The sequence below is a fragment of the Bacillus rossius genome, chromosome 6, assembly GCF_032445375.1.
Source record: "Bacillus rossius redtenbacheri isolate Brsri chromosome 6, Brsri_v3, whole genome shotgun sequence".
Classification (NCBI taxonomy): domain Eukaryota; kingdom Metazoa; phylum Arthropoda; class Insecta; order Phasmatodea; family Bacillidae; genus Bacillus; species Bacillus rossius.
The window spans coordinates 46,171,366-46,193,228 of NC_086334.1; the positions used below are offsets into that span (position 1 = coordinate 46,171,366).

The following is a 21,863-nucleotide window of genomic DNA, read 5'->3' on the forward strand; positions in this document are numbered from 1 at the left end:
ACCTATGCACATTTTGACATAAACTATAGGTGATTGAACTGGCCTCATTAATAAATTAAAATAGTGAATACACATTTGCCTTGTACCGGAATTATTTTTTTAACATTTTAACCTCAATTTCAACTAACACCTGATGTGACACAGCTTCACTGCATTTTGAATTTAAACAAATACATATTTGTTAATTTGAAGAGTAGGAATTTGAAGTTAAATAGAATACCAATAATCAATTATTTATTTTGATATTTGAAATTTTGAAAATTAAGGACTAATTTTTAGAGATGGAAGAGTGTACAAAGTTGAGTTGAGCCGAGTTGAATTCATACTTTATAATTTTTATTCAAGTAAAATCAAGTCCTTAGAAATCAAGTCGAGTAGAATATTTGTTGAAATTGATAAAAATTCTGATGTTTATGAAAATATACTATTAACAACATACTAAAATGTTAATTATTGTCTTCAATGAGTGTTGGTAAGGTGAACTACATTAAAATGACTGTAAAATTGGTTGCATGGTTACTACATAAAAAATACTATAAAAAACAGTTTGCAGACAGTTTTTTAGGTTAAAAATTAGGGATGGGCCGGTCAAATCCTCGAATCCCACCGAATCTCTAGTATTCGAAAGATTCGGGATTCGAGGGAAAAGATTCGGGATTCGAGGAAAAATATTTAAAAACTTAAATGCTTACAATTTACTTGGCCTGTTCACGTTTTCCTTGGAACACATCCTATTGTGGTACAGTAGAACCTCGTTAATACGTGATGGTCGGGACCGAGACAATCACGGATTACCGAATTTCACGGACTAGCGATTAAAAGCCCGGAAGGTTTTGTCAAGCTTCTCAGACACCGGCGTGCAGCTGGGTTAAGGCCAAGGTCATGTGACGTAACATCTCCCGAGGCTTACTGCGCCTTGGCAGCAGATGGATAAAAAATAGTAAACTCCCCATTATTCGTGTTAATTGGGACCCGCCGATTCCCGGATAATTGAAATCCTGTAAAAAAAAATAATAAACCCGGATAATCCGTTCACGGTAAGGGCCGGCCGTCTTCGAATTAGTGACTCGGCTTAAAAAAATACAGCACTGCCTAGCCATTAGTTCACGGTCATTTATAACAGCCGAAGAGAGAAAGATAAGATCGTGCTGACCTTGCACACATAAATTTTGGGTAGCCCCCCCCCCCCCCCCTTTTCACACCCCTTCCCCCCCCTTTTCACACCCCTTCCCCCCCCCCTTTTCACACCCCTTCCCCCGCCCCCCTTCCATCGTACAGCCGAATGCCAGCCAGACACGTCACTCGCCAGGCGCCTGCAGTTGGCTTGGCGGGTGGAAACAAACAAAGGGAGATGGGAAGCGAGTGACAAATGTGACAGCTGAAAGGGGGGTGACACAAAGAGTCGGTACAAACAGCGTTCATGAACATGGATGCATTGTCGCTACATTGGCATTAAATAAGGCATAAATCACAGATGTATTCTCAAAATATGCTAAAAATAAAATAAAGCACATTTAGGATCTAGACTAGTAATGTGAATCTTGTTTTTTTTTAATAAGTTTACCGAGAAATCTGTTACTTAGTAATACAACAATAATGCCGACTTTCATCACAAGTTACGGTCACACATGTAGTAATAACAATGAAATAATGAATGACAAAAATTAATACATTATACAATTATTATTTTAATTGCGATTCAATTTTAAATATTCTGATACACATTCTATTTATGAATTTTTTTAGAACCAAGTTTGGTTTGTGTAGACTACCAACGTTAAAATATGTATTAATTGAGAATTCCACGATGGCCAACCAATGAATTTGTTAGCCAATCATTTTGAGCAACACAAAAAATAACTAATGTTAATATAAAGAATTTTAATAGGTAAACTAGAGAAAACACCCCGTCACTTTTAACTTCGGGCATATTAATCACTATGCTTTAGTGAGGCTTAATTTTAAAAGACGCATGACAATATTTCTTATGGCCTAAAACCATTGAAGCCAAGATGGCGCCTTTCAGTTTCCATTAAATATTTCAGGAAAGCGTTTGTCTTCATTTGGGACTTAAAACAAATGTCAAGTTGGTAACTACAAAATATTGTTCCGTCGGATGTTGAATTTCGTTTTCCGATTTCCGTGGATACATGAATCACTGTACTCACAGATAATGCCTGAATGCCTTGAATCCACCAAGTCGGATTCTACAGCAATTGATGAAGTGACCAGATTCTTACGTGATCCTACAATTAACCCATAAATAAACATCCTCGAATACTGGAAAACTCAGTCTACGTGTTCACCCAGGCTACATAAACTGTCCAAAAAATATTTGTGTTCACCACCTGTGACAGTGTTCTCTGAACGTTTGTTCAGCACTGCAGGAAACATATGTGACCAAAAACGGAATCGTCTTGATCCAGACCGTGTCAAAATCCTTGTTTTTTTTAAATAAAAATTTAAAGGGTTAAATAATTCTGCATAATGTTTAATTTTTTTCTCTTAACTTATAAATTATTTTATAATTAACCCTTGAGATCTGGATTTGGATTCGAGGGGTGGATTCGAGGTACTGTTTGGGATTCGAATTCGAGATTCGGATTTGGGAAAAAAGGGATTCGACCCATCACTATTAAAAATAGCTACTGTGTAACATCATATCTCCTAATGCGACTTCTCAATATTTTTAATGTAGCTATCCCAACCTAACCAACTGTTCTCACAATTTAATGCTATTTTTAATGTACCTAACCACTTTTTAAAATGGTAAACTATCACAACACCTTCTTAGAGAAACTTGTCAGAAAGTAAAAAATAATAATATTTTTGAACGGAGGAGAGTTTCGCCTTCAGAATTACCGCCCTAGACATCATAGCCATCCCATCTAGAGTTCCATCAGAAACCATTCGGATTTTAAAAGTCCCTTTGCAGCATAATTAAGCAACCTAGGTTGTACTTAAAAAAAAATATATATATATATATACACACACATATATTTTGGAATTTTTTTTGTCATAAAAACTGTTTATTTTTAGACAAGTTATTTATCATGCGCTTAGAATTATCTGTAACCTTACACAAGATGTAATCAAATAGAAAAAAAACTCTGTCTTTTTTTTCCTGCCATTTTCTGGTTAGAAACAAATGTCTCTACTGTGAAAATGACAATACTTTTTAAAAGTGAATTAATGATTTCATTTAAAAACGTATTTTAGTATCTGTAAAATGCATAACAACTTAAATTGCAGACTAAAATACAGCCATTTGCCATTTTGACTAAATAGTCAAAGATATTAAGTTATTGACTGTATGGCTTTTGTGTGTGCCGAACAGTGATACACATTGATTGCCTTTGTAGTAAAAAAAGCCGTACCCATTAAAACATGTATTTTCATAGTTGTGTGTGCCGAACAGCAATACTATTGATTTTCATTGTAGTAGGAAAAAAGTACACAGCCATAATATTTTCTTTTCGTAGTTTGTTGGCTGTATTACAAATCTATTACAATTGCGATTCAATTCAAACTAAAATTCAGTGATCAGCAGATGCCACTTGGAGGAAAATATAATTGTTACATCTAGTCACAGAAGTATGTATGGTGCGTGCTGGAGCGTAGTTGTAGTCGCACAGAGAGCGGCACTGTAGCGCCGTGGTCGGGGTGCGTGATGCCCAGGGACCCGTCCCGGAGTACGCGCTGCCCTTCGAGGAGGAGGTGGGGCTGCACCCCACGCTCGAGGACATGCAGGAGTGCGCAGTGCAGAGGAAGGCACGGCCGGCCCTGCGGGAGGCGTGGCGCGGCCACGCGGGCCTGCTCGCCCTCTGCGACACCATGGAGGAGTGCTGGGACCACGACGCCGAGGCCCGCCTGTCGGCCTCGTGCGTGCTGGAGCGCGTGGCGCTGCTGTCGCGGCTGCCGCCTCCTCCGCCCCGCATCCTTCCGCCGCTCTCGCAGGTACCCCGCCTCCTCTGTTCCGGGGTCCTGGTCGGGGACGAGACTGCGCGGCGAATTGCAGTGAACCGAACCACCGAAAAGCATTCAGATACATAACATGACGCTTAAAATGCAACTGAAATACAGTGAAATTAATCAGCTTTTTTAATCAAAACACAGAAAAAATTTTTTTTTTAATATTTTTAATTCGATGAATGTAATTGATTCGGCATGAATTTTGTACGAAAATGTTTTGTACTAAATTGATTGAAAATGAAATTTTACTCTTTTTTTGATCTTGCATCTCTTATTATGTCAGTAACTCGGTTTTACTTTACTTCTTTGGTACATTTTTTTTTAAACAAACCAAAACTTGATGATTTATATTTATTGTTTTCAATAGTTCTCTCCTAGACATGCTTATCTCAAATTGTTACCATATTCACCAGAAACTACGGTCACTGTGGATATAATGCAACCCAAAACCTTTTTGATTATGACTTACTTTAAGGAGTAGAAATCACATTTCAAACACACATAATTATTTGTACTGTAATTACTAGCAGCATTTCTGGTGCCACTTTCTGTCAGTGCAGTGATATGCATGGCCCTTTTTGAAACAGCAAGAAGCAATCGAAAGGAAAAAAAAAGCAATAATAAGGAAAAAAAATTATGAATGTAGTTCATAAGCCATTCGTCAGAGAGCAAGGAATGCTGTGATATAGGGTGGTCATCAGGAGGAGCAGTGGAGGGGAGGAGGTGCCTTGGCTAGCAGCCGTATTCCAGGTGTTATCTTTTCTCATGTGTCATGCCTTCAACATCCTCCTTCCCTACACAACAACGCAAGGTTCAAAGCGGACTAAAGTGACACAAGTGACTCAGTTCATTGGCAGATTGTGTAGTTTTTCAACTAAGCAGAGGTTCAGGTTGCAGTAATTACTAGCGGTCTAAAGTGGCTTAAATGATGCAGTTACAAGGCAGAGCGTGTGGTTTTTCAATTAAGCTGTTCACATCGCTGCAAATTCACATTTTCCTGTCGCCAGATACAAGTTGCCACTCTTACTTTTATGTTTATCAGTTTTGATAATAAGCATCGCATTATATTTAGTTAAATGGGGTACCATCTTTTATCGCATAATCGTCGCACCTATATTTTAGGCCGTCAAAATTGGGATAAAAAAACTTCTCGCGAAAATGTTCCATGATGTTTTTGGTCCTGCTAATACGGTAGATGCCGAGTGCTTTGTGTAGGTATCTTTACCGTATAAAACAATATATTTTAAAGTACAAATCTATAGGCATGTGCGAAGGTCTCTTTTTAAATGTGAAGCGAAGTCGAAGCGAAGCTTATATTGTGCGAAGGAATGTCGAAGGAAAATCGAAGTCGAAGGATTTGAAATAACATAATTTTTAATATTAAAAAATTGTTACATAATTACGTTTCATCATGATTATATAGACTAAAGAAAATTCCATTGTACCAAACATCTTCAAAAAATGTATACTACATAAGTATTGTTAAATGTCTTAATCCAAAGGAAAAATAAGTACTTTTCATTTATTTAAAATTTGTAAAATTCATTCATCTGGTTTTCATTAGTAAAGTTAAATTCCACCTGGCTTTGAAACGTGTGAGCCAGCCATTTGAGGCTTGAAAATTGTCAATTCCAAGCCTTAGTGCCACCATTCGTGCTTTTTCTTGCAGTGCTGTGCTCAAGATGGGTATGTTATTAGAGCGTGCTTGCACAATCCAATCAAAAAGATTTTTGTCAAGGTCACTATCGATACATTTGCTATATCTTTTCCTCTTCTGGTGCAGTTTTGCAGCATTTTCTTCAATTTTTGCTCTGTCTTTTACTATTGTGGACAGAGTTGTAGGTGCAATATTAAAGCGTTTTGCAACATCACACTTTTTCTTGCAGTTGTCAACAGCTGTAAGAATCTCTAGTTTTTTGCAATGCTGATACCCACACGCTTTTGGGTACTCATAACTTCTACGGGTAGGCCTACCTACATATGCTGACCTAATACACTTAATATTAAAAATATAAACAGGTTATCCACGTCGTCATGTCGCGTCGCCATTAAACATGCTTCACGAAACGTCACAAAATGTTCACTAGCGTCGGAAACGTGCCACTAGATCTGTTAAATAAATGTTGCATACGTATTACATTTGTGTACGATTGCGAAAGATGTCAATCTGAAATGATGTTTACAAACAAATTATAGGTTAGGTCATCGTAACAGAAAACAAACGGTAACAAAAACGCGTTAGTAGTCGTTGGCCATCGTATAATCCACGTTTTATGTATCTAGCCAGATATGGCCGCCATTGGCCAATATCCATTGCTACAAATTCAAACGCGAAAATACGCATTTTGTAGGATAAATATTATCATGAATCTTTTTTTCTTAATTGAAAAAGTTAAGCGTTGATTATTCCGCATAAATGTTATGTTGTTACACCAATCACACAAAAAACGGACATTTTTTTTATACGAATGAATTTTCTATCCGCACGGTTACCAGCACTGCAACTGCCATTTTACTCAACCAAATAAAGAAAACGTCTGTAAACAATTTCCACAAGACCTGTCGTTAAACAAAGCTATAGAATTGTGAATGAAATGAGAAAATGTTTAATATTTTGTGTATTAATATCGGCAAAACGATACGTATTAACGAGAAATTACCGTCCAGGGCTTTGAAAAACGTACGTTAAATATTTATTATGCCTATTAATTTGCATGGCGTTTCAAGAGACGGGCGGCTTTATACGTTATACTGGATTGTACGTTAACAAGAGGGACGTACTAGAGAGAATTTGCTGTATACATAATCGGGAAATTACCCGCCGCAAATATATTTTGGCAGTATATACATATTGATCCAAATAGTGGGCCAAACGTTTCTGGCAAAAATCTTCGACTTTTCCACTCGAAGTTTATTTTTGTCGAAGCCAAAGTCGAAGGAAAAAAATATCTTCGATTCGACTTCGATTACTCGAAGCTTCACACACCCCTACAAATCTAATACTTATTCGGACATTACCACTTACTTATTTAATTAACAGAAATACGAAGTTGTCTGACGTGTAAATTTTCTTTTAAAGACGTTTGTAAACGTTATTTCCTTTATCTGATCGTCTGCGTTGCCGCGGTGTACCGGTGTAGGTATATTTTCCGTACAAAACTATGTATTTTAAAGTAAAAATGTAATATTTATTCGGACATTACCACTTACTTATTTAATTAACGTAAATACGAAGTTGTCTAACGTGTAAATTTTCTTTTAAAGACGTTTTTAAAGGTAATTTCTTTATCTGATGGTCTGCGTCGCCACGGTGTGTCACTTATAATCATGTAGCCAGCGCTAGTTGGCATCATTCGTGTTTGGTTATGTTGCTTCCCGTATAGAGCGCACGCACGTAGTCGAATATCGATATCTCGCAGATTGCATGCAATGTGCGCTCTCTGTCAGGTGCCGACTTAACTACATTTGGTGGCCCGCACTCTTTCGTGGCAAGCGCGTACTACGACAGTTACGCGTTAGTTCACGTCACAGATTCAGGTGGCTTGCGTTTGCGTCACAAATTTTGTTTTTATATTTAAATTTGAAAAAAGGTTTTTTTTGCATGAATTATTAATTTAAATTGTTTGGTGTGCTCTTTTAAACTTCACTTTTTAAATAAACGTACTTTCCATGAATGGATTAGGTTTTCATGAATAACTTTACCTAACGAAAAATTTTTTTCAGCATAATCGTCGCACCCCTACTTTTCAAACTTGATTTTAGAATAAAATGTGCGACGATTATGCGAGAAAACACGGTATATTGTAAAAGTGCATCATGTGTCAGTTAAATGACACTGTATTGGTAAAATAACTATCGTGAAACATTTAAGTGTAATTTTTGTTCAGTAATATGCTACCTCTGAATAAACAGATTGAAAAAAAATGAAAACCATGCCAAAATCTTCTGTTTTAAAAACAAAATTAGCCTAAAAATAAAACCATAAAATCTTGATTCCTTCTCCAGTTCTCTTTTGTAGTTCCGTCTCTCGTGACCTCAATATCGACTTGACGTAGTCTAAATTTAAAAATAGCTGTGTGTCCAGTACCTTACTGGACTATGCTAGGAAAAACAAAATATCAAAGTGAAGGTGAATCGAGAGTGTAAATTTGGATGAATGAGATTATTGGTAGCCTTTTCAAAACAATGTGAATAGCACTTGGGAGAGGGAAGTTAGATGGCTGGGAATGCAGATGACTCAGCGCTGTTTGGGTTGAATAACTAGTGTGATGCATCTGTGAATGCTGAAGTGAGCGTTGGTGACAAGCGGCCCTATGTGGCATGCTCCATTCTCTGACTTGACAAGCTCCCTCGGCAGTCTGTCTCGTCCATGCAAGCATGCATATTAGTCGGGCATACAGAGACATAGATAAGGTGGAGGATATTGAATACATCCCTTCCCTGCTTACAAAAATTATGTGGAAGATACACTTTTTGCTTTTGTAGTGCAGTCATAAAAATTTATTCATGTTTGTTTTGTTTGGCTTATATTATTACCTACATGTAAAATACCACTTTTGATGCTAAAAGATAAAATATGTTACATAGTTAAAAAAAACATTAAGTGCTACATATTATACTATACATTTTTGACTAACAAAGTAAATAAAATTATCCCTCAGTAAAATGAAATCTTGGTTATGTACTTGAGTACAGTGTTGAAAGAGTGAAGTGCCAGAGGTACTCGTGTTTCACTCACTGAGAGTTTAGGCATGCCTATTTTAACTCTGAATGTGATCGTGAAAAACTGAAGGAAATACAGCCTAGTGTGGTGATAAAGTACTTTATTTTAGTTAATATTTTGAACCTGTAAATGTATGATTTTACTATGAATTGCTAATTAAAGTATGAAAGTACACATGTACATATACTGTAGGTATGTATGTATGTATGTATGTATGTATGCATGTATGCATGCATGCTTACCTATACTCTGTACTGAATGTAAGTAGTTTAGGACTTCAATATTATTTTTTCTATTTAGATACACTTCAGACACTCTTAATGAATGATTATGTGTATATCAGAGTAGGCCTATTTTAAGGTGTATTTCACTGTTTTCTGTGCAAGAAATAATTTTTCATACATTTCCCTTATTTTACACTTTCCTGCATTATACATCATCTTCAGATATCCTTTTGAATAGTGTAAAAAAAGGGGTTCGACTGTATTACGTTTTAAAGTATAGGCTGTAGAATACAAATTTTAAGAAATACAAGCAAAATTCAACAATTGGTACAACCTCTTATAGGTAATACGTAGAGATGGTGATTTATAGCATTTAAAATAATAACATTTAGCATTTTGAATTTGAAATTTAGCATTTTGTAGCATTTTTAAAAACAAGATTTAGCCAATTCTCTCATTTTATATTACTAAAGAAAAGTATATTTTTAAAAAGCATTAAATAATACACATATTAATTATTAACAACCACAGAAATAAAGATCTAACACAACTACAAAGATAGCCTATCTTGGCAGGTTTACAAACAACTTTTTAACACTTACGAGTGCAATAAATTAAATACTTAAAATTACAATAAATATTTTTTAGCCATGTTCATGGCCATAGTTGATGTAGAGTGCACAAATAATGTTATTGAAACTCTTTTTTTTCCATTTTCGCCTTCTTTTGGTTTTCAATCATGCCAGAAACTGTTGCTTGCCGTTTTACCGACTTTTTTTCTTCATCCGATTTCTCGGTGAATCTTTTTTTGCAGCCTGACGCCCCTCAGATTTAATGTGCTTTTCAAGTACATCTTTTTTTTTTTTTTTTTTCCCACTCCAGACGGCGATTACATAAATCGCACATTAAAATATTCGTATCACTTTCGTAGAACTGTTCATTTTTGTATTCATTTATGCGATCGCGAATGGAAATTACGTTTCGTCCCATTTTTACCACGAGAAATAACAGTATACAACACATTCACGAGTATACACGTATTTGTAAACACACCATCTTCCACAGACTACACAAGAACGCGGCTTTCACATGAAACAAAGACAGAAAATGGGCGCGGCGAAGCAGAGATGTCGCAATATGGTGGCCTAAAAACTTGTACTCTGCAAGATGACGGACACTCTTCCAGCTAGTTGTTCTTTGCTTTGTTTACATTCGCGAGGCACGGATGGCCATTCTTCATTCAATATTTACGAACAGTAGTGTTGTGAATGACGTGATAATATGATACTTGTGCTAAAAACGCCATAAAATGATGGTTTCTTTTGATACTGAACTGAAACGAAATACAATCGGTAAATAAATTGTGTAGAGTGAAGACGAATCTACGTTTTTTACCTTGATTTTGCATTTATCTCGAAATAGTCTAGATTTCGCATTTTATAGCGGAAAAAATATAATTTAGCATATTTTCGCATCTATTTCGCGAAAACGAAAAATCACCATCCCTAGTAATACGTATTACATTTTTTGCACAGATATTTTTGCTCCATTGTTTTACTTAACATTTTTGCACAGCTCTTGCCTTATTTTAACTACTTTTGGTCAGTTTATTTATCGGGTTCCCTAAATAAATAGTGAAACCTCCACTGATAAAATTTCTCATTAACGAAGTACAGCGAAGTAAGATTTTGGTTACACAAAAACTCTCGTAAAACTACATGAATGTATCCGCCATTTAATAAAAAATAAAAGTTGTGTCTTTTAGACAGGCTATGTTCAAGTTGAATTTTGAGCAGTTGTTGACAGGAATGACTGTCAGAAGCTGATTCCGTAATGTTCAGATTGATTAAAATGCTTTTTATGTAATATGTCTATTGATTTGTATTTCATGTGTACAATAAATATTTTTGTTTGTTGTTGCAGTGAGATTACGTTATCAAGTACCTGCTCTTCTCTACAGTACCTGGAAAACAAGAACATTTTGTAATCACAGTTAACAATACCTATTATAAAAACCATTCAACATGAATGAAACATACCTCTGTTAATACTGCATGCCGCAGCAAGCTGATAACTGTGACATCACCATAGTTAGTTGTAAGCAGTCTCGCTATAAAGAGTCAGTGTTTTATGCATGCGTTGCATTGGAACAGTGAAGCCAGTGTGTGTGATGATTTTAGTGAAATACGTTTTGCTTAATGTATGATGGAACTGTTTTTCCACATGCATCTACAGCATTGTTTTTGTTACACTCATATTATGGCAAGTTTTTCTCACAATAGTCGTATCTTTCTTTCTGCTGATGAAACAATAAAGCAGAGCTTTTTCAAGCAAGTTCTTTCAAAAAAAATTCTCGACATTTTTCTTTAGTTAATAACTTACAAAATAGTTTTAAATTGCAGTACCAGGAAGTAGTGAGCACAGCATAACTTGGACTTTACAGCTTTTTTTTATAGTTATATTGTGCCATTACATCAGTACTTATCTAACTAAACAGTAAAGGTAAAAAAAAATATTGTAATAATGCCATGACATGTGTGTTATGAAAACAAAATCAATTTTCAAGTGTACGCATGGCCAACACGCTGTAGTACACAGAATGTAAGCAATGTTTTGTCTCGCCTGCGATGATGTGAAGTTTTTATGTAATTTTGAAGATGTATGATTTTTTTTACTGGTGTTAAATATTTATAACTTCCTAAGTAATTTTTTAGTTCTCTGCGTGGACTTTGTACTTGTACAGTTTTTTTACTGTGTTTATTACATTTTATGATTTTTGGGGATTTTTCGATGAACTGCATCAGAGCATCACTTTAATAAAATAAGAATAATGGTTAACTTAGCTATCTGACCATGTTTTCCAGTGTATTAATGATGTTAAAGCTGACTACTGAAGTAGAAATGTGGTAGTAGTAAAAAATGGAAGATGAGCTGCTGCATAAACAGGCATACTGGCTTTCTTTAATGACGACAATTTCCTCCCTTTCTCCCCCCGTAATCACCTCCTTCACAAGACTAGTATTAATGTCAAAAACCTCCCATCACACCCTCCCAAGCACTCAAATTGTGCCAGACTCGTAAATAAACCTTACTTAGTTTTCTGTAGCACCAACTATGTGCATAACATCGTTCTGCAACCAAATTGTTCCATGATGCATTTTACTTGATTGAAAAAAGTAAAACAATAGAAAAGAGCATTGTGCTGCACAGACCGCTGGGATCAGTCGCATGTTTGTTTCTCTCCGTGTGTTCCCGAGTACTATCAACAACCCCATCTGGGACTCCTAGGCCTAATAAATTGGCCAATGTGATGGGCAAATAAAATGTCAAGGGTCTTTATCTTCTGAATCTGAAATAAATAAATTCATATAACTCAAAAATGTGGCAATTTCAGCTAGGTTGTTTCTCAGGGTAAAATGACATTGATTGCCATCAAACTCGGTTAAGGAGAACATTTTAAATGGCATCTTAGGACTTCTGGTGTTGGGTTTATATATCTGAATCATCCTTTTACACAATTAAAATAAAGGGTGGTATGCGATATGACATATGACACTTAAAAAACTGGAGGAATTCTGTTAATGAAAATCCCTAAAATAAGACAGAAGATACTATGGCGTTTAATGATGTAATAATTTTTATTTTTGAGGAATTTAATCCCGTAAATTTTTTGGAAGACAAATTAAGGTCTGGATACAAACATAAGCATTTCAAAGAAACAACACAGTATTTTACACAACAGTAAACTACATGTAATTCAGTCTGGCTAGCTCCAGTCCCATACTGCGATAAAGGATTTACAAAAACTTAGTATTAATATTAAGTAGTGTTTGTTTTTGTTTACGCTTGCTTAATATTTTGCTATTTTTAATACCATGTTCCATTTTCGGCCAGCTGGAAGCTCTGAATGTTGTGCTACTTTTTCAGTTGAAACTTTATTTAATTAACAGTAAAATGTGATTGTGTTGAGTGCATCTGATCTGTTTTTTTTTTTTTTTTTTGGTTGTTTAATGTTTGCACATTTTTACAAAATTAGTGCTGCACCATTTACAACACTGTTCACTTTATGAAGGAAAATTCTTTTTACATTTAATTTAGAAATACCTGCGCTATTATGGATTTTACTCTGCAAGTATGAACCTTTCTTCCTATGACTACACACACTATACATGTTAAAGCAGCATCTTGAATGCTAACTCAACCAAAATAAACGAATGTGGTTAAGTTAAAGTCTATTCAGCCAGGCCACTGAGCTTGTATTGTGTTTTGTAGTTACTTATCACTATTAACTGTACATGTGTAAACTTTTGTGTCGATTGTAGCCCAGTCTTTACGTACTAATTTAAAAAAAAAACATTGTTTAACATGGTACTCGAACCAAACCAACGTGCTAGAAGTCATAAAGACACTGACCTCTGTACCACTAGGTACCATAGTGAGGAAGAGAGAACTTTGAGTTTGTAAATGTATGTTTTGAGGGATATGCTTTGCTGAAAACTAACAACTATGTTTGGCTTTTGTTAAAACTTTTTGTTTCATGTTCGAGACACCATGTCAATGCTACTGAATTACATGTGTTCAGGAATTTTTTTTAATCTTAAATTGACTATATATACACTAGTATAAATTTATTTGAATTTAATGTGTGCTGGATTAATTTTTATTAGATATCTACACAGTTAACAGTTTTGTTATTCATATGGAGTAGTAACATTCAGTGAGACAACATTGAAGTAAAACCTGAACTTTGCCATTGCCAGGAGAGTGGTCACCTTGTGGCATTACCTCATTTTGCCAATGCCACATCTTCCGTTTTTAGAACAGGAAAATGTGTATGTAATAAGTACCATGAATTTTGGTTTTCTCTTGTTCTGTCATTAAATAAATACATTGTGTCTTTTTAGTGTTTACACACTGATAATCATAATCAAATATGAAACAATTTTGGTTTTTGAAACTTTTTCTGGTTTTGTTGGTTCTAAAAAGTACAGTAGAGTCCCGCTAATCCGAACCCCGCTAATCCGAAAATCCGCCTAATCCGAACAGGGCTAGGATAAAAAAAAATTATATCATTTAAGAACTAAGAAAAGTAAAGAAAAACAAGTTTTTTCAAGTAATGTTGTACGTTTATTAATATGTGCATAAGAAACTTATAATTTATCTATCTCTCTATGTGAGTAATTAAAAATATTATGACACTAAATATGTACGCTAAATAATAAAGGTGTATTTTTCGTCTGACCTTCCTTATATATTTGATATATCAGACACTAAATACGCCTCAAAAAGACAATATATGGCATTATACGACAAAATTCAGCCTAATCCGAATTTTCGCTAATCCGAACAGGGTTCGGTCCCAATTAGTTCGGATTAGCGGGATTCTACTGTATATTCATTAGAGACATTGCTGATAACACAACTAAGTGGGAATTCATTTGCTGCCTGGTGCACTGTTATTAATTATTATAGGCAGACTACCTGGTGATTGCACCATTTATTCAAACCTAAAAGTGGTAATAGTGTGTATTAAATGTTTTTTTTCCGTGTTGTATCTGTATATTGTACCAGTTAACAGAATTGCTCCTATTTACGTACCTGAAATGTGTTGATATTGATAGTTTTGCTAGAAAGCCTAGTTGCACAGTCACTCAGTCCCTTATTACAACCTAGTTTGATACATACCGTGCACTGCTAGAGGGTATTTTTGTCATTGAATCAATTATGTTAATGTGCATTTGAATGAGAGTCAAAAAGTAAAGTCTGTGTATGTTTGCTGCACCTTATATGTACATATGTAGATACATACCTTTAAATACAGTGAGTGTTGCACATAACTTCCAGTCACAAGACATGTATATAAATGTATGCATGTGCTAGAAAAATTGTGTGTTGTAGCACATGTATGTCTTTAAAAAGCCTACAACAGTTTTGCAAAATTATGCTACATAATCATTTTTTTGTGTTGAAAAAAAAAAGTAAAAATACTTTTTGCTGCATGCCAGCCTACAGAAATTACGTGCAGTATTTCTTCGCAGTATGAACAGTCTTTACTTTTTGATGTCCTTTTGTTAATGTGCATGTGTGTAATTTCTACCTCTTGTACATGTTCCTAGAAAGTGCAAGAATTTGAAAGTGTGTTCTTGTGTGAGGGGAAAATTTTTGTCTCATAGTCACTATTTTTCATGGCCGAAACAAAACTCACTTTCAATTCGACTATGAAACACAATTTTTACGGTGCAACTGTCCAGCGCATGAGTTCCCGAACATTTGTGTGCGCCTCACATCATCAAGGGTGAAAGTGTGACAGAGAATCTTTCAGATGTGCGTTTGTGGAAACCATTTGTAAAGTCATATTTTTATGTTAATATAGTCTGTAAGGTAGGTGTTGTATTTAATCGTTGCTGTGTAGGAATTATGTGCAGTAATGGATGAAGACTTGTACTAAGAACTAGGATTTTTAGCAATCTCAGTCATTTATTAAAATTGTTTTTTTGTGAAACGAACACAACAAATACGGAAACTACATTTTGTATTTTGCAGGTAGTAGTTTTTAATATTTAAATATATGTACATATTTTTATTTTTATCTGTATTTTTGCATTGTTTTTAAGGGAAAAAAATTAATTTCATTTTGGCAATTTTATTTTTACATTTTTATTGCAGTATTTAATTAATTATGCTATTTAGTAAAAAAAAATCATGTAAAGCTTGATATATGTATAAATGCTTCAGTTATAAAATCTATATTAAAAGAGGTAGGAGGGTACATGAAACTATTTATTTTTTTATCCAGAGAAAATAAAGAATAATTATAAATTCTTATTTAAAGAGTTTTGGTTAACTTTTTAAATTTTCATAAATTTTTTTGAATTAAAAGTGACTCTTGATTTTACTGATTAAAATCATTAATAATTCAATAGTATTTAATAGCCGCATAGGTAATGGTGACAGGACAGAACTCTTTTAGCCACATATGCATTTTAATTCTCAAGATGATGCTGTGAATGATGTTCAATGAATTGAGCGAGCTCTTGTGAAAATTACCTAAGATATTAAACCTATCAAGTAGACCTGTGCAAATATGTTTTTTAGTTCAAAACAAATACGAAAACCAAATTATTCTCGTATATGAATATTGTATTCGAAAAGTAAGAATGATGATTAGAATCCCACTCAAAATTTTTTTTCACATCATGTAGCAAATACATAAGGAAAGAAAAAATTGAATGTGCAGTGTAGTACCATCTGGGAAATTAAACAAATAATACTAAAGTGAAACTAAAGTGAAAAGTTGGTTAGGTTAAGTTAGCACCTATAATTGTACGTTAAAATTTGTTAGAATATTTAAATTGTGTCTTTAATTATGCAGCTGACCTAGCCAACAAAAATTTCATTTCACTTACCATATTTACCAGCGGCAGGGTCACACCTTTAATTTTGGCCCAAAAAATGTAGCGTTTTCACCGTAAGGGCCGCCTAAAGTATGGGCCGCATCCTGTATCTGTCTCCAGTAGAATACAAGCGAAGTCTTCATGGTCGGTCCGTGTTTCATTGCCTCCTAAGAAACATGGCACCGGTTCTTCATCTCTCCCCTTGTTATCCTTTATGACCCAATAATACTATTTTTTACACTAGTGTTTCCTTTTCCGTCTATTGCATTATTTTTATACCGTCTCCTTCTGCAAGAGAGGAGAGATGGCATGTTGCTCGATTGTTTTTGTTAGTTCCTTCTGTAAAAACAAGCAGGCCCTTTACTTCAGTTTTGTTATGGAATGTCGCAGTAGTCAACGTGGGAAATTTCTTTCCAAAAAAAGTTTAGTTATAGTTTCTTTACAAAAACCTGTAGAGTTAGACGTGATGGATTGTGTACGGTGCCAGTTCACGGACGTTTAAAGCGATGAGAGAGGGAGGGAGAACCGTTAACACTACTGCATGGCTCAAACACACACGCATGCACACACCTCTTCTTTCTCAGGCTCTGGCTGGTTTATTTTTAGATTTTCCCCTCTTGCCGTAGGTCTACCTAGCAGCATACAGCCACATCACTTGCCGGCACCGGCTGGATAGCAGCCCAACAGGCGGCAGGCACAGCACAATGCTTTACACGCCTTGCCGAGATATTTTAATCAAACAATTTTTACTTGCTCGTAACATATTTATTTAAAAACAACACAGGCTAGTAATTTAAGCAAATAGTCAACCACAACCGTGCAATGTTAATTTTTTTTTACCCAAAATTAAAAAAAAAAATTTGCATATGGGTCACAGTACATTATATTGAACAAAAAATCAGCCATCTGCCTTATTTTCCAGAACCTGCTGTTCTACATATTGATCCAGAACATTTTTGTAAACCGCAAAATATAATAAATTCTGATCTATTTCGTGAAAAATGTGATTTTTTTTTTTAAAGCTGTGTTCCTAAGTTAGTGATTAATTGAGCTGATATTTACATGTTTAAACCATAGTAACTCTCACGTTTTCGTTAATGGCACCCAGGTGAAGTGTATTTTAGTTCAGCAATATTAGAAACAATTTTTGCTAACCTGATATCTGATATCTGAAACCATAATTTTTCCCCTGTTTTTTTGTTTTTGATTCACAGCATCTGTTTCGTCATAGATACAAAGAGCAAGTAAGCTGCTACTGTGTTGATTGTGACTAGATTTATACACATTTGAAACTATGGTGTTCTTTTCTTTTAATGGCCATCGCAGTGGAATGTCCGTATTTTGTGATGTAGTCCATGGTTTTTGACGTTAATTTATTTTTTTCCTGCTACCGGTACATGTGATAAAATTAATACAATTCATATTTGGTTTTCAAGTTTGAAATGTCACAAATATGCCATGTGTTGAAACGTTCATACAATTTTTCCGTTTCTGTTTAGCGAGTTAGTACTGCAAAAAAAAATTTGAATACTTTTGCATGTTTAAAATTTTGCTTATTGTTGATGTTTTTTTAAAAATTAGGTCCCATTAAAACATCGAAAATGGGTAATTATATCACACAAATGACTTAAGCTGAACAGTGAATGTTGGTATACAACTCACTAGTTATGCTATGTCAAATATTCATAAGTGAACGAATATTCATTATTTGAAAGTACATATTTGTATTCTAGGTTGAAATGAATTCAAATAATAAACTATTCATATTTGAGAATTAAAATATTTGCACAGGCCTGCTATCAAGCAAATAAAAGAACTATGAAATTTTTTTTATAGCAGGGAAGGATGTAAATCCTTAAGACCTGTCTACAACTTATTTGATGCTAAATGGTTAACACTATATGTAACAATAAAGAGACATTAGTTACTTGAAACAACCAATCTGAAAATTGCCAAGTAAATAAGAAATATGTAATTCCATAGACCTAGACATTATTATTAATTATTATTATTATGTTACATTGGTCTAATTTCAGCTTATTTTTTCAGGCATTATTTAAGTTTATTTTTAGGCTTCTAAAAGTTGAGGAAAAGTTACAATGTATGATTAAATATTTTTTTTTGGCATACTGTAGGAGAACACAGATTAAAATCATTAAAGTACACATAATGTTCGCATAGAAATGAGTGTTGTATTTTTTTCATCCTACCAATGAAGTCATACCACTGATGCATCAAATTAAATTCATAGTTCTCTTTGACTTTTATTGTAGGTGACATATTTTGATAGGTTAGCATTAAATGTAAAAAAATTTTTGGATGAGGCCAACTTTAAACACGGTTGTGTTCAGCAATGCTAAATGTGGTTGATGAGGGTGCTATTTCTATGTGTGTGTCAAGTCTTTAAGTAATGTGTTTTGTAACACCAAATGAATTGTAGACGGGGCTTTACACATTTAAGATTACCATTTTATGTATCTGCACACTCACAGGAGTTGCTAACCTATGTTTGTATTGCAATAGCAAAGAATAGTTCCTAAGTTGAGTGTCTTTCCAAGCATTTATTCAACTTGTATTTTACAGGTATTGGAACACGGTGAACAGTAAGGCTTGTTAAAGATGTTCCTGTGTAAGAAGTTTTCACAGCTACTTTTAACACTTAAATATTTCTGCCATTCTCTCCATATGATGTGTATTATATTTTCCTGTTTAAGTATTTATTATTTCATTTACTGTACATGATGATGTAATTTCTCAATTGAAATGCACTATTTCTCGGGAAAAAACAAGCCTCAGTATCTTATTTATGAAAAATACTTAGCTTCACAATGTGGGCCCAAGTAAGCTACAGAATTATTCAATCTATAAAATCACTACATGCAGTGTGATTGGACAGTTCAGCAGTTCTGTTTGATTCTGTGTAGTGCACAAATGTGGTGTATCCGTTGGTCCCTGGCTTGCAACCGACGGCTAAACATCTCAAAGGCACACTTTTCCGTACCTGCAGTTCCTCAGAAACCGACTAAGTCTTTGTGAAGATATGAATGAGCATGTGACTGTGGTTTGGTATGACAGTATGCATTTGTTTACAATTGTTTACCTTTTTTTATTGGGCTTATAAAAAACTCAGTTTTAAAAATAAAAAGTGTTTTCAAATAAAAATACTACCCAAAGATTCTTTGAGTGGCAATTTTTGCCTATGATCTCATCATTCGGTAATGTTGTATTGACGTATGGTGACATTTGTTACCGTATTTACCCCACTAAACATTTCACGTCTAATATTTAGACCGTAACCAAAAATATTTGTCTAGAATAAGCTTAGCACCAAATCTTTAAATGGGGCTTTATTTGAAGATTCTAGTTAATTCTTATTGTGGATTTACATAACTATCCTAAATTATAAATCTGAAAAGGTTTTCTATTATAATAGCATTCTCTCTAACAATGTTGACGTCCAGCAGTTATTTTTTCTAGCACACTTTATTCCTGCCACAAGAGTAATTTTAAATGTAACAATATTTAAGCCAAAATTTTTTCTGTAAATATACTTCTCTAACAATATCAAGCAATAAATACTATTTTATTTATGGCAAAACTGTTAAATATCATGTTAACTGTGATGCAAGGAAAAGTCATGAAAGTAAAATGGTTACTAACCACAGCTGTTTTGTTTACTGCATTGAAGCACCATTAATATCAGGCAAGACTGACCAAAATCAAATTCTCACCTTTGAAATAAATATTTTTTTTTTTTTGCGATACCACCACTACTAAAAAAATTTTTTTTTACTCTAGTCACGTATATACTTGTGCTATGCAATGTTGCCAAGTTTGGACTAAGCCATGCACCATTCTTTTTCAACACAAATTTTGCGAAAAAAATGTGCGAAGATTATTAGGGTAAATATGGTATTTATGAGCACTTTTTTTTTTTTTTTAATTTTAACTCTGTTCTATTATAATCTAAAAAAAAAATAGAAAAGGTTTGTATTTTTTTAACTGAAGCTTAGTAGTATCTATACAGGGAAAAAAAAGTGTGTGGAATCCACGTGCGACAGAAGTGAACTTCTTGCTTATTATGTTTAGATAGATATAAGAGATAATACCCCCATCCTTACTACTTTCAAGTATTATCTCAAATGAAATAAAAATGTCTTTTTCTACATCCTGTACTCTCACATCCGTTCATTGGCAAGTTTTAATACCTCTTTTGGCGGTTTATTCTTACATTTCCTTTGATAATACCTATTCTGCCTGCTTATTATGTTCACATTTTCAGGCATGATGTTATATAATGATTTCCAGCTGAATAAAATGAAAGGAAAAAAGATACTTCAATCGAACATTAATTACGCTTATAAAGTCTATCTCTCAAGTGTATAAGTCCTTTTGACATTTCAAATCCCAGTGTTCACATAACCCCCCCCCCCCCCCCCCCAATATATATATATATATATATATATAACCTCTTAAGTCAATACATTTTCAATCACACTATTCACATTAAAAAATATCCTTATAAAGTTAATTGCACAAATAAATCTTTTCCACACAAATAAATAAATTTTAGATACTTTAAATAGAATAAAATAAGTATAGTAGCATCACTAGTTAGTCGTTATGAAAACTGAGGAGTAGACAAACACAAGCAGCGTTACGAGAATTCCTTTGCATCACTGCTGTGTCGTTTCTACCTCTCCCCTGCAATCTCCTAACCCGGACTTTACAACTAGTATATAGCATGCTACACTGTACCTATCCCCCCCCCCCCCCCCTTCTACTTTGCAGTCTTCTCAATCGACTGCTAACGCATGCGTCGGCAGTGGCGTTGCTGCTGCCGGACTCACCTCTACCATTTTCCCCCACCACGTGCCTAACTATTCCACTCATGTGATCAAAATTTTCGTAACTCCAAAATTGTAGCCCCCTCAGCAAAGGAGTTCCACTTCAAAAATCTACCTGCTATTCCATCTGTCAGAGGAGTGTACACAGAATTTCATTTTGGAAAATGAATGGTGAGGGGTAGGGGTAAGGTACGCCTCTGATCTCTGAGGAATGGTGTGGAAGATGAGGTAGTAATCAACAGCAGTTAGCAGTGGCATACATGACTCAGTTTGTAAGCAGAATTCAACTAAACTGTCTCCAACTTGCTAGACAAATTGTGCAATTCCTAGTGGCTTTCAGAAATTCACTGGTTTCTGAAAAATTTTCCGTGCAAAAACTGAACTATGAAGGACCAAAATGAAACTAAAAGCATGAATTGATTCAGCATTATTACAAAACTTAATTAGACACCAAATTTGCTCGAATCACAAAAATGTAATACTTGGATATATTGATTTAATGTAGTTTTTTTTTGGACATATGCCATTGCAGTTTTGCACTGCGTACACCCAAAAAAAAATGCATTAAATCAAAATTCCCCATTGCATGAATAATTTAAAGAACGTTGGGTATATAAACGTCAAAAATTATTTATTTTGCATAAACTCAGTTCAAAAATTTATGAACCAAAATGATATGATAGGGAAAAAAATTATTTTACTT

At 34.5% G+C, this 21,863-nt stretch overlaps 1 protein-coding gene across 3 annotated transcripts in view; it reads left to right on the forward strand.

Annotated features, from left to right (window-relative positions):
• Positions 1-19,475, forward strand: part of LOC134533135 (activin receptor type-2B) — a 76,001-nt gene extending 56,526 nt beyond the window's left edge. For 2 of the 3 annotated variants that reach the window (XM_063370424.1, XM_063370425.1), the window contains exons 9-10: positions 3,679-3,957; positions 10,843-19,475. In XM_063370424.1, the coding sequence (XP_063226494.1) occupies positions 3,679-3,957; positions 10,843-10,845 (282 nt within the window). In that variant the 3' untranslated portion in view covers positions 10,846-19,475. Of the gene's footprint in view, positions 1-3,678; positions 4,216-10,842 lie in introns of those variants that run through there. The other variant, XM_063370423.1, reaches the window with a different exon arrangement.
• Positions 19,476-21,863: the final 2,388 nt, after the last annotated feature.